Source organism: Mixophyes fleayi, chromosome 8, assembly GCF_038048845.1.
Source record: "Mixophyes fleayi isolate aMixFle1 chromosome 8, aMixFle1.hap1, whole genome shotgun sequence".
Classification (NCBI taxonomy): domain Eukaryota; kingdom Metazoa; phylum Chordata; class Amphibia; order Anura; family Limnodynastidae; genus Mixophyes; species Mixophyes fleayi.
The window spans coordinates 116,473,866-116,488,636 of NC_134409.1; the positions used below are offsets into that span (position 1 = coordinate 116,473,866).

At 39.0% G+C, this 14,771-nt stretch overlaps 1 protein-coding gene across 3 annotated transcripts in view; it reads right to left on the minus strand.

Moving 5' to 3' along the window:
* The window catches only part of ERC2 (ELKS/RAB6-interacting/CAST family member 2), an 804,554-nt gene that overhangs the window by 549,645 nt on the left and 240,138 nt on the right, over nucleotides 1-14,771 (minus strand). For all 3 annotated transcript variants that reach the window (XM_075183253.1, XM_075183252.1, XM_075183254.1), the window contains one exon: nucleotides 7,715-7,852. In XM_075183253.1, the coding sequence (XP_075039354.1) occupies nucleotides 7,715-7,852 (138 nt within the window). The remainder of the gene's footprint in view (nucleotides 1-7,714; nucleotides 7,853-14,771) is intronic.

Genomic DNA, 14,771 nt, shown 5'->3' on the forward strand with positions numbered 1-14,771 from the left:
TTTCAAATATGCAAAATGTGGTGCGAACAAGTCATTCTGCAAAGAGAATCTTATTTTTCTGCACAGTTATGTAGTTTAAATAAATATATATTTACCTATAGTCTCCAATGGAACAGTGATCTTAATTGCTAACCTGTCAAGAATAACAGATGACCAATTTCTGGACATTACCTTTTTATACAAATCAAATCATCCCCAAGAGTTGGGACCCTTGTTATATTCAGCAACAAGAATCCATATGTATATTATTATTATTTTTTTTAATAAAAAATACATACACAACACTTTAAAATAATTTCCAGGAACAATACTGCTGAGACAGTACATCTATGCACAGAACGCACAATACTGTCTTTGTGCTTGTCCTTGAAATACTACAATTCCCATCTTGTCATGTTGGCTGAATTTGCTTATTAAGCCTAGAGAGTAAGAATAGATGGTAAGACATGCATCTAGAATGCAGAAAGAGAGGAATGCTATCCTGTAGTTAGTCAATGTTGTAAAATAAAGACATTTCAATGGAAAATAATTTCATGGGGACAATCTGGAAAACCTGGAACTGTCCCTGGTAATAAGGGACCGTAGGAACTATAGTATTATTTCAGTATAAATGTTCCTCTAATGTTAGTTCAGTTTCAGGAAAAAAAGGTCACTTTTATTCTGGGGTTATAAAAAGTTGAGAATATACTGTAGTGTAGTGTACTAAACACTGCGTAGACCAAACAATTCCACAAATGCCTCATAATAAAGACCAGATCAACAACAATAAAATGGACTAATCAGAAAATCATAGGCATCAAAGAGATCATAAAGAGAATGAAAAATGAAAAACTCCATTAAAGAAGGATGCTATGTGCTGACCTGTTAAATAAAACAATGGATTGCTTACAAAAATAAGCCATTCTTGAATCCTGCTTTGTCTTTTACCATTTTGATTCATCTTACACTGAATATAATTGTTTGCCATCATATACAGCTTTTGTTTTCCAACAAATCCCAACATTGGTGTTTAAGAGTTTGTTGTAGAGATGCTTGAAAAATTCAAACCGGTTTGAAATTGATCGAATTTTAACAGTTATATATTATAACAGTAATTAAAATATATTTTGCCTTGTTACATTCAAGTTTCCTCTCAAAGTTCTTCTCAGACCAACACCATAGGGCATATACTTTTATAGTTGGTGACAGGATCTGATTGTCCACCCAAAACATCAGACTCCAGCAAAAATCAAGGAAATTTGGACCGAGATACGCGGATCCTTTTAAGATTAATCCTGTTGTCATCTGTTTGGATCTTCCCAGATCGTTGAAAATTCCTAACACTTTTCACTGCTTTCTTTTTAAGCCGGTTGTTTTCTTCTAAAAATGTTGGGCTCAAACTTTCTTCTAAACCTCCTCTGATAATTGTCGATGGACAGGAATTCGTTGTTGAAAGAATTCTGGATTCTAAATGGGTTCAAGGCCAAATTCCTTATTTAGTGCATTGCAGAGGTTATGGACCAGAAGAAAGGTCTTGGATTTCTGCAAAGAACTTTTATGCAGAATATTTGAAAACGACTTTTTATAAGCAGTTTCCTAACAAACCAGATCTAGGGGTTTTCTAACACCTCCTCAACAGGGGGCACTGTTATGAGCCATAGCGCTTCTCGAAGCGGTTCCCTCTGGAACCCTCTGTCTCGGCTGTTACTAGGCAGCCCGGATGTAAGATTCTGCTTGCTTGGTGCCACGCTGCTCGCCACAGCTCACACTGGTTGTTCTCCCGGCTGTTGCTAAGCAGCCAGGACATTGTTTCCTGTCAGACTGCGGCCCCTTGTGTCCTCGCTGCTTGCTTAGCAGCAGGGATGCTCTGATCAGGGATTGCAGTCTGGTGATTGCAATCACCTGTCACTGCAGGGGGGTTTGCTCTTAACGGCACAATTTGATTGGCCCTCTCAACTTTAAATGGCAGGGAGGGCTTAGCCTCCATGACGGTTATATAGTTGTGCCTCCACCTCGTTACCCTCTTCCTTTGCTGTATGTTTTTTGACTTAACAACCTGCCTGTTCCTTGATATTATATGCCTGCTGTCTGTATTCACCCTTGGCTTGTATCTGGACAATCCGAGCTCACTCTCTACCCCAACCTTTTCACTTGTCTATGGTTATTCTTTCTCTTTTACTGCTGTATACCATCTGGTATGCTGTACTCCCAGACTCTATACATCTTCACTACCTGGTACCTGTGATAAACTTTTACTATTTTGAGTTGCAGTTCTGGGGGCATCTGAGTACCTATCAGAACATCTCTCTCTATGAGAAAGACGGGTTGCTATAGATGAAGATCTCTCTCTCATTCTCGTTCAGTGGTAGTGATAACAGATAGTGAAACCACTCAAGAGGCCAATTTAAGGTGAATGTGCCATGGTAGCTAGAGAAGGGAGAACAGAGAGGCCCGTTTTAAAGCTCTCTGTCTCAACTAGCAGCCAGATTCTAGGTGACTTTGGGAAACTCCTTAGTGTACACTGAGAGAGCTTTGCCGCAAGAAAATAATTTTTAAAGTTTGGGATGCCCAGACCTGCGGAATGAGCCAAGTGCTGTAACCTTGTTTCTTAGCCCATGCAAATTGTGAGATAAATTTTAAGATGTAGGTTTGGGACATGAATTGAGAGGGTCTGAAAAAGATAGAGGAGTTTGGGAAGTAAGTTAATTTTAACAGTGTTAATAGGGCCTACTCGGGTAAAAGTATAGTGTCTAAAAGTGTTGATTTCTTTGAGCAAAGTTGGAGGTGATGACAGTGGGCACATGACTGTCAGAAGTGGTCCATATATAGAGCAATTTTTATGGTTGGTGGCTCAATGATTAGAGCAAATGTTAAAATTGAGAAGGTGTAGTCCTGTCATGTAACTCTGATGGTTTCGAAGGAGGAAGAGGTGATCTTGTTTACTGAAACAATGTAGCTGTGGGAAAGCAATATAAAGCTGACATCCTGTCAAGGAATTTCCCGGTGAAACCCATCGACCTGAGCACCCAAAATATAAAATTTCAATATGTGCGATTGAACGAATTGCAGAGTGCTCGAACCAAAGACGGAAATTTTCATTAGTGGTTAGTGGGGTTTTTTAAATTCGTGGGTATGTGTGTCCCAAGAAACCTGGTCACTTACCACCAGCAGAAGTACAGATATAAACAAAATAGGTAAAAAAGGGACAAATCTGGGATCCATGTAATGGCTTTTATACAACTATGCACCAGGTTCCGAAAAAGACTGTAATGTTCAAATAACCCAGTGCAAAAATATATAAAAATATTTTTTGCGCACTATTACTTTAAAGTGTTTGATGCAGTGGTGGATTTCAGGTTCTGTTCTAATGTTCTTTGTGCTTTTGAAATACATGTTGGAACCTTATCAGACAACCGTAGAGCCAATAAGCTACAATAATGAAATTGCAAGCACTTTTAAGTGAAATATATAAATTCCAGAAAAAAGACTTCACTATTCAATTGAGGATCAGTGTTTATTCATTCATGTTTTCATCAGATTTAAAAAAAACATCTTATAGGTAAAATACAATTGAAAGAGAACACCCACATATTATATATATATATATATATATATATATATATATATATATATATATATATATGGAAATAACACATTTTTTCCTGGGGGTTGAGGATAAGCATGAGTTCATGTTATGAATTTCAATCTAAAAACAAACAGAAATGTTGGTCTTATGGCCAATATCTTGTTTATTTGTCCATATGTAGGAAGTCAAATATCGTCAATAAAACAAGTTACTTTGCACATAACCTAATAGAATTTTGGAACACATGTGGCTCTCATGATCCATTCACTTAGCGTAATTTACAGTGATTACATAAAACTGGACTATGTAATGGACCTTTTAATAAACAGTTCTCTGCAGTTGCAGTCAGTCAGAAAAGGATGACTACTGGGTCTGTCATCGGTATGAGCTGAGAAGTCAAACACATCTGTTAAGGAGTTATAAATGATTAACAGCTAACATGGAGAAATCTCAAAAATATGTTTCTGTTTCAGATGTATTTGCATTGGCAAGATCTTCTTGCACGCTAAACATTTTTTTCTTAACATGGTTAATTGTTTTGTATTTTAATGCAGTAGCAGGAACCAAGCCCAAGGCGAACATAGAACTTATCGGATATGGTCAATTGCTAGTGAGAGTGCAGAAGTTGATTGCATGATCTATGAGACACCAGTAGGAAATTCGGCTCGTAAGTTCTGGCAGCTGTCACTATTTAAATGAGCAGGGACCAGGGGATTCACAACTCTATTTAGACCCAAAACTACTGGTGTGGAGAATATTCTGTGAAAATAAGTATTGTCAGAGTCTGTTATACCATTTTTTGTTTTAGAAATGGGCAAAAGTTTTCTGACTGTCGACCATGGCAGAAAGCGATGTTATTCATTCAAGTTATGGCACTCACTGTATAAAAATAATCATTATTTTGTGAAACATAATCATCAGAATGAGGGACCATTATGAATGCAGTCAAAAGCTTGGACAGGGTTGAGGCCACAAAACAAATATACAGTGGAACATAGTCTAGCAAGGTCCTAAAAACTAGTTATAACTTGATCCCTAAAGATACACTACATGGACAAAAGCATTCGGTTGCTTGACCATTACACCAACAGGGACTGTAATGACATTGTATTCCAATACATATACTTTAATATGGGGTCTTCCAAGAAGAGGTGAGGCTGTTATCGCTGGAAAAGGGGGACTACCCTTCACCTCTTCTTGGAAGACTTTCCACAAGATATTGTAGTGTTTCTGTGGGAATTTGTGCCCATTCATTCTGTAGAGCATTTATGAGGTCAGGCACTGATGTTAGACGTGGAGGGCTGGCTCACAATCTCCGTTCCAGTTCATCCCAAAGGTGTACGATGGGATTGAGATCAGGGCTCTGTGCGGGCCAGTCAAGTTCTTACACACCAAACTCATCAAACCATGTCTTTGTAGTCCTTGCTTTGTGCACTGAGGCAGTCATTTTGGAATAAAAAAGGGCATTCCACAAACTGTTGCCACAGAGTTAGAAGCATAGCATTGTCGAAAAATGACTTGGTATGCTGAAGCATTAAGATTGCCCTTCACTGGAGATAAGGGGCCTAGCCCAAACCATGAAAAACAGCCCCAAACCATTATTCCTCTTCCACCAAACTTCACAGTTGGCATAATGCAGACAGGCAGGTAACGTTCTCCCGGCATCCGCCAAACCCAGACTCGCCCATCTGACTGCCAAACAGAGAAGCGCGACTCATCATTTCACAGAACAAGTTTCCACTGCTCCACACAGTCCATTGTCAGTGTGCTATACATCACTCCATCCAAAGCTTGGCATTGGTCTTGGTGATGTGAGGCTTGCATGCAGCTGGAAATGCATGGAAACTAATTTCATTAAGCTCCCGCCACACAGTTTTGTGCTTCCATTAAAGCCAGTGGAAGTTCCGAACTCTTCAGCTATGGAATCAGCACAGCGACTTTTATGTACTATACGCCTTAGCAGTCATTGGCCCCGCTCTGTGAATTTACGCGGTCTTCCGCTTCATGGCTGAGTTGTTGTTGTTCCTAAATGCTTCACTTTCTAATAATATCACTTACAGTTGGCCGTGGAATAACCAGCAGGGATGAAATGTCACGAACCATCTTATTTCAAAGGTAGTATCCTATCACAGCACCACACTTGAAGTCACTGAGCTCTTCAGAAAGACCTATTTTGTATCACAAATGTTTGCAAATGGAGACTGCATGACTACTAGAAAAACAGCCAATATTTAACTTATGTGGAAATTAATAAACTAATTTGTACCCCTTGAATTGTAACATGTCTCAGGCTGACAGTGTTTATATATATACACATACATATATATATATATATATATATATATATACATATATATATACTATCGGCCTAAGTCATTATGGAGAGTGAGCCAAAAAAAGAGGAGTGAATGTTCTCCGGGACAAGCCATGCTACAATTCAAGGGGTGCAAATATATTTATATATATATATATATATATATATATATATATATATATATATATATAAATATATATAATCCATCTATATAGATATGTATGGGAATTCCGTTCTCAGCAGAAATTTTTATTAACGCTGCGCTAAAAAATGCAAAATGATCCGCGCGGGTTTGGACATGCAATCATGGCTGTTTTTACTTAATGCAGCGTTAAAAATCGTTGTATTCAATTTGAAAAATCGTTAACGCCGTCCTCGTGCGTTAACCATTGGTGCATGCAAACGTTTATGGGAGTGGAGGGGAGGGTTTAACGTGGCCATCTAGAATAAAAAAATGCATTGGCATACATTTGTATTGCATTACACAACCTTATAGTTTACTATACTTTTTTTTTTACTGTACAATTATCTATGCCATGACAAAACAAATTAGTACTTATATATTAGTACATACATACAACATACATTAATTAGTGATTATTGTGTTTATTGATTTTATCAACTTTTTTACATGCTTTTTGTAAAAAAAATTAACCTTTTCCATGTTATACATTACTGAGAAACATATTTTATCTTTTTTTTTCTCATTATTACATGATTTCAATAGTTCTCTTGTTTTTAATTTATGCACAGCCATGAGAGGTTTGAGATAAAAATGTTGATTTGACAGTTTACCGCTGTGCATTAAAAAATAATTTAATAGCTTTTAACACTTCTCCCTCCCTTCCTATACTTTCAATGGATCATCTATTTATCTGCGATAGGACCGCTTTTCGCAAAAACAAAACGGTGCGTTAAAAATAGGTATATGTAGTGGACGAATCGCGTTGCCTTTGGAATTTCTACTTACCTGCTGGAGATTTATGTGAAACATCTCTGCCACCTATCAAGATTACAGTGATCCAGTCCATGTACTGATGGGAAAGCGGCATCTATGGTCGTAATAGGAACACACAAGCGGCAGATTTTTTTCCTCCGGACTTCGCACCTGTTTTATTTCATCATTTGAATCCACACGCTGCCACGCGAACAGCAATAACTTGGAGGAGATTCTATCGAGTGCATACCCTGCTACGCGAACAGTGACAACTTGGAGGAGACTTTATCGGGACATACTATACTTTTGGTGGATACCATGGGGACCTAAGTACATGCGGCGTATTTACGTTAACCCCTACATTATTGTCCAGTCTCACTAACATCTCTCCAATTTCCTATATTGGCGTCCTCCATCTGAGTAAATATCCAGCTGGCGACCTGTGTTCATACACAGGACTTTTTCCGGATTGGCACACCTATTTATATATTTACTATTCAATACAAGGCAGTAATTTCTATTGCCCACCTCAACTGTGCTATATATACTGTGATATTTGTTATCTGCTGCATATTTGATGTTCGTACTGGACCAATTATCTTTATTATATGTTATGTTTTAACTATTAAATTGCAATATTTTATCTCTCATTGAATTTATGTGATCTATATATTGGTGGATATTATATCAACCAGCACACATTTAGGTGGATTTCTTCCAGCGCTGTACACACCCATTTATAATTTGTTCATTTTTGCGGGGGTGTACACATCACCCTTAGTACAGCTGCGGTTGACACTCACCTTTATGGTGTGATTTATATTATAGCGCCAGCTTTCTCTTTGTTATATCTGTATTTTAACAGTAAAATGCCAAGGCTTCTGGAGAACGAGATTACCTTTTCAGAGAGAGCCTCCTCCAGGGTTGCTAGAGCAGTGTCTGTATTACTGGAATCCGTCTGTAGGGACTTGACTCGATCTTTCAGGTTTCCGAGCTGCTTGTCCTTGTCTCTGAGCTGTTCTTGAAGATTTTCAATCTATGGAAAAAAAACAGTTTCAGTAGAAAACAAACAATAAAATCATGATGACTGAATCTCAGATTTTAATGTGACAAAAAATGGAAAGGTTAAAAGGCTAGGACATAGACTGGTCCTATATATAATAGAGATGCGTGCTGACCCCCGTGCTTTGGTTTTAGATGTGGTTTTGGTTCCAGAACGTCTTCGTGTTTTGGTTTTGTTACAGGTTTTGCCCCAAAATCATGACAGATTTTGATTTTGGATCTGGAGTTAATTAACAATTGAGAAAAATAGGAAACACTATGTGATTTTGAGCTGTTTTTGCTTATATATTACTATTTATAGCATTAACAGTCATTTACAGTCTATTTTCTAATGATTTCTTTACAATTGTCCAAATTTTCACCAATTTAGGCCAAAGTATTGCTGCTGACCCACTCCAATGTATTGCTGCTGACCCTCTCCAATGTATTGCTGCTGACCCTCTCCAATGTATTGCTGCTGACCCTCCCCAATGTATTGCTGCGGACCCACTCTAATGTATTTCTGATGACCCTCTCCAATGTATTGCTGCTGACCCACTCCAATGTATTGCTGCTGACCCTCTCCAATGTATTGCTGCTGACCCTCTCCAATGTATTGCTGCTGACCCTCCCCAATGTATTGCTGCGGACCCACTCTAATGTATTGCTGCTGACCCACTCTAATGTATTTTTGCTGACCCACTCTAATGTATTTCTGCTGACCCTCTCCAATGTATTGCTGCTGACCATCTCCAATGTATTGCTGCTGACCCACTCTAATGTATTTCTGCTGACCCTCTCCAATGTATTGCTGCTGACCCTCTCCAATGTATTGCTGCGGACCCACTCCAATGTATTGCTACTGACCCTCTCCAATGTATTGCTGCGGACCCACTCCAATGTATTGCTGCTGACCCACTCTAATGTATTTCTGCTGACCCTCTCCAATGTATTGCTGCTGACTCTCTCCAATGTATGGCTGCGGACACACTCCAATGTATTGCTACTGACCCACTCTAATGTATTTCTGCTGACCCTCTCCAATGTATTGCTGCAGACCCACTCCAATGTATTGCTACTGACCCACTCTAATGTATTGCTGCTGACCCTCTCTAATGTATTTCTGATGACCCTCTCCAATGTATTGCTACTGACCCACTCTACTGTATTGCTGCTGACCCTCTCCAATGTATTGCTGCTGACCCTCTCTAATGTATTTCTGATGACCCTCTCCAATGTACTGCTACTGACCCACTCTAATGTATTGCTACTGACCCTCTCCAATGTATTGCTGCTGACCCACTCTAATGTATTGCTGCTGACCCTCTCCAATGTATTGCTGCTGGTGTATCTTCTTTTTTTAAAAAAATTAAAATGTAACTGATGTTGACATCTTTGATGAGGATGATGAGGGTGATGATAACATTGCCATTTGTCACCATTGAGGAAGAGTATCAGTGACCACTGTTATTCAAATGTTCATGATTCATTTGTCAACATTCATATCTAATCTCCAGTTCAACCAAAATGTTGGTTTTTGTGGGGGCCCAAACAAATCAAGCACTTCAGCCACAAAAGTGACAGTCCCTGTTACTGAAGGGCTTGGTTTTTTTAAACTATGTGCATGTCCTTTTCAACATATGGGTGGGTGGGTTGGTACAAGGACAAACCACCTTGATTTGCATCATTTAATATTGTACCCTCTCATCATCATTTAAATGTCTACTACTGCTGCAGTCCATAGTTGAGGTCTTGTATTCAATATCGTCTTAATGAAGGACTTTGTAACTCTGCCATTGTTGCATTTGCTTTCTCCGATTCAACTTAAAAAAATAATTAACCAGTCTATTCGGTTTTCCAACTTCATCACATAGCGTGAATCGTCAGTCATCATATCTCCATCTATACATGTATTTTTGGCCAGTGCTACAGACTGTCATCTTAATTTCACAGAAAGTGGACTTTAAATTTGCATTGTATTGTCAAGACAGATGTTTTTGGAAACCAAATCTGCATAAAGTGTGTAATTGTGGGGTCCTGACATTGTCGCTTTAAATAGAGATTTCTCTATGTCGTTCTGTGCTGTGTCGCTTTTTAGGTAAGTCTCTATTATATTTATGTCGCTTTTATACTCATCGGGTTTATTTTGTAGGTAACCTCCTCGTTAGTGATTTCAGAGTCAGGAAAACGAGGACCAACGTTCATCACATCCCGGGCTCCATAGCTGTGATTTCTACTGAAGCGTAACACGCTCTTGGCTACAGATGAATGCTCTGCCTATCGAGCTGTGCATAATACTAGTCTTTGAAGTTTTTAGTATGGCCAACTTCTTTTATTTAGTTTTATAAATGTCTGACTCTATTCATTCATACCACTGTCCACCCAAAGACCTCTGCCTGTTAATGTAGCTTCACTGTCTATGATGCATGCTCTGTAACATTCAAAATGTATTGTGTGCGTAGTCTTTGAAGTTTACTAGTATGGATGCAGGACACCTTCTTCTATCATCATCATTTATTTATATAGCAACTGCAAATTATGTAGCGCTTTACAAATAAGTATCTACTTGTCTAAATATCTACTGATGCCTCTGTCCATCTAATGACATCTGATTGTTACTGCCTCTTCACTCTCGATGATGCATGCTTTCTAATGGTCCAAATTTAGTGTGTGTAGTGTTTCAACATTTTTATCTCTTACATCTTACACTAAATTTTTTGTTGTTTAATTTATCTAATTGACTTGCTTCAGTTGGTGGCATAGCACATTACATTTTTTTGCAGCCTTTGCAATCTTCTATATGCGGCCGCTGAATGTAGAAAATGCTTAGAAAAAGCCCTTACATGCAAACGCCCATTTTTCCCTGCTTAACTTAGATGTCACAAAATAATCTTTAACAACTTCAAAAGTATTGAAAAATACAAAAACATTTAGAATATAGTAGTTTTTTGGACAGGTTTTGCTGCTGACCCTCACAACGAACACACAGTTTTTCCCCACTTAATACCCCGCCCAGCAAGATTACTTTCACTAGAAAAATGTAAAATTCAAAAATAAAAAAATCATATAGTTTTTTTTGTTCTGCTGCTAATAGTCATACTAGTTAGCTCAGAATGATATCTAACTCAGTCTATATACTAGAACTAGCTATCTATCTATCTATCTATCTATCTATCTATATATAGATATATATATATATATATATATATGTATAATTAACAATCAGTAGCCACGACTCTGTCTAAACTCTCTGACAGGTTGAAATTAAAACCAATCAATCAGCAAACTATTCTAGCTGACTGATCCCTACAGAACTGCTTTATCTATCCATCTATATATATATATATATATATATATATATATATATATATATAGATAATCTAGGTGGGGTTTGGGCACATCGAGGGAGGGGCTTATTATGTCCCTATTCTCCATGTCTCAGTGTTGGGAGATATCTATATATTGAAAACATTCACTGTATGTGCAATAAAAGAACATTGCTAGGTGCTTTATACCCTACTTGAAGAAGATGAAAATGTCAGTACCTCTACCTCAGGCAGTACCATCACTTTCAAGGTAAACACATTTCACCTGAAACTGGTACTGACCATCATGAGTGTTTCTTTCATGCAGGCCAAGAAGTATTTTATAAACCATGATGGGCTTGCAGAAAATATAGCTTACTAACGAATCAAAATGTTCATCGTCAATAAAATCCACCAGTTAAACAACAATGAATTCCAGCTATTCAAAAACAGGCAAAAAAAGCTATGTCAAAAGAAAGATTAGGGTTCAGCTATAAAACCTTTTCTTTTAATAAAGAGTTTGAGTATAAGGTATAAAACTCCCCAGTTTTCCTAAAACAAACAAACAATACTGGTAAGTTATATTTTGAATAAAATTTAAATTAAAATTAAAATGTGACTACTACTGCTCAAAATGCATACTCAAATAACCTGTTTTTCAAGGCATGAGTTTCTTTTAGCGTTAACAAAAAACTCACACTTTCGTCTATTCATATTGATTGGCCCCTCCTTCCAGATCCATTAACGACACACATATTCAGGAAACCATATATAGACAATCTCTAAATTATTGTCTTGAATGTCTAGATCATTTTTAAGTACAATGAAATCAAGTTTCAGTTCATCATCATCCTCATCATCATCATTTATATAGCGCCACTGATTCCGCAGCGCTGAACAGAGAACTCATTCATATAAGTCCCTGCCCCATTGGAGCTTACAGTCTAGATTTTCTAACATACACACACACACAGACAGACAGAGAGAGAGTGAGAGAGAGAGAGAGAGAGAGAGACTAGGGTCAGTTTTGATAGCAGCCAATTAACCTACTAGTATGTTTTTGGAGTGTGGGAGGAAACCGGAGCACCCGGAGGAAACCCACGCAAACACAGGGAGAACATACAAACTCCACACAGATAAGGCCATGGTCGGGAACTGAACTCATGACCCCAGCACTGTGAGGCAGAAGTGCTAACCACTTAGCCACCGTGCTCCCCATGAACTGATAAGTACTAATGGCTTGCAGAATGTCTGTTGCTCCGTATAGGAGTTATGTCTGGGTAGGGCAAGAAAGGAGGATAATGACCTGCAGCAATCTGCTCAAGCTTTTTTGCTGTCTTGCCAGCAAAGGCAATAGAACAGGCTGCAGTCTTGGGCATCCGCTCAGGCGAGGAATCCCAGGAGCTACCATATGTTCCTGAGCAGATGCCAACTTCTTTCTCCAGTGGTGATATTGTCTCCCTTTCACCACTCTCAAGGAGACAGAGAAACAGTGCAGCCAGTAGAGGCTAAACTGGAAACCCCTGAAACCTCAAGTTAAATGATATACTAGGAGAGGAGCTGCCATGCAAACCATTGTTAAGAAATAAGATAATTCCTGCGTGTCAGTTTACTTCTCTGTTAGGTATCCATACCAGGGACTCTTATATGTGTCATTATACAGTAGTCAATGATGCATATCCAATCTCTTTCCGGCATTCTTACTACTCAGTGTTACTATAGTGCAGTGCATCTGCAAGATGTCTGCATTTACACTGTGGATGGTTGGTTAACACCCAGCAACGTCCACTCCACCTACTCAACTGGCATCTCACTGATTCAGCTGGATGCTATGTAAATAGCATCCAGCATCTCTTCAATACTCAGTAAAGTATCAGTTGTGCAATCACTGCTACAACCATGCAGATAATCCTCTAGTATACTTCTGACTAGCTTTGCTGGCTTTATAAGTTTTTTTCCAGTCACCATTCCAATGCTGGTGAAAATTCCTGCTTGATCTGATGTGCCTTGTATCCTGACCTGTTCTGCTATTAGCTTCAAACCCGGATTGTTAAAGTAACTTCTGTCTTCTCCTGTGCCTTGACCTTGGCTTGTTTAACGGATCAGCTCTTACATCTCTACATGCCCTGACTTGTTTAAAGGAACTGAAAGCTGATTCTCCTGCTCCAGACCTTGGCCTGTCTATCTGTGTTTAATTCATAACTGTCTTTCTCTGAGTCCTGCCATTTACATACTGGTTGCTCACTAACTCCAACTGGCAAGTGCTAGATCAACAACTGCTACTACCCAAGTTTAAGTCCTGGGGGTAAACGAGTACTGTGGAACGTAACAAGTTCCTCAGAAAGGGGGCTGCTAAAAGGTGAACATCTCGTGAAGAGGTTCTTGCAGTTGAGAATCTCACGCTACTCTGCTCTTAACAACCATGTCCCCAACTCATCATATATTTAATCACATCACAAAAAAATTGCCACAACAAACTTCAGACAAAGTAGTGAGGCAGAAATTAGCTCAAAGGTACAAGCCTTCTGGCAAGAATGAATGGTCTCCACCCAGCAATCTCAGACTTTTTGAATATAAAAGTGACAGCATCAAAATATCCTAAGTTAACACCTAGCCCCCATTCAAGGCAGTAGCTATTTGGCCTTTATCTTATTAATGGGCAGTTAGGCAGCTTACCACTTTTCTCTAGTTGATCTACACATGGAAACAAAGTTCTTCATGTATTTATGAGATTTCCTCCCCATTCCATTACTGTAATCACTCTCTCTCTCTCTTCGAGACACTGACTTCACAATGTTCTCTGCCTCTTGCAGGACACACATTGACCTCCCACTTGAACCTTTATGGAGCTCCTTGCTGAACTGTACCCTCCGCTCCTTGCTAAACCTCTGTCTGGTGGATTCCAGTCTCCAATGACAGACCACTTGTCCATCTCTAACACGGGTTGGGTACGCTTGACCGATGAGGAAAAATCCAACATCAACAAGCCCTGCAAATAAAATACGAATTTCTGCAAAACCAATTGGAAAAGAAACAGACTTACCTTGAACCCGACGCTGGAGATTTCCGATTGGATCGCCATGCTGACAGTTATACCGATTGGACAAGTGTTTGGCACTGCAGCTTGATGTCATTGTGACGTCTGTCAACAGAAATTTAAAGCAATGTGGGGACCCCTAAGGTTAAGTGTTTAAACACTTAACCCGACATTGCCGCTTTAAATTTCTATTGACAGACGTCGTGGTGACGTCAAGCTGCAGTGCCGAACACTTGTCCAATCGGAATAACATGCTGTCAGCATGGTGATCCAATCGGAGATCTCCAGCGTCGGGTTCAAGGTAAGTCTGTTTATTTTCCAATCGTTTTTTCAGAAATTCGGATTTTCTTTGTAGGGCTTGTCGATGTCGGATGAGAGGTAATCGTGAAAACGATTACCACCGCTCTAACACATCCTCAAATCTTTCTAAGCTCCTGTAGGGCACACAGCTCCTCTCTTAGCTCACTGAACTGCAGATAGGTGTTGTCACAAACCTTTTCAATCCTGTGGGGGATGATTCCAAACTCCAGAGCCTGGATAGGTGGCTAGTGCCACCATGCCTTTCACCATCA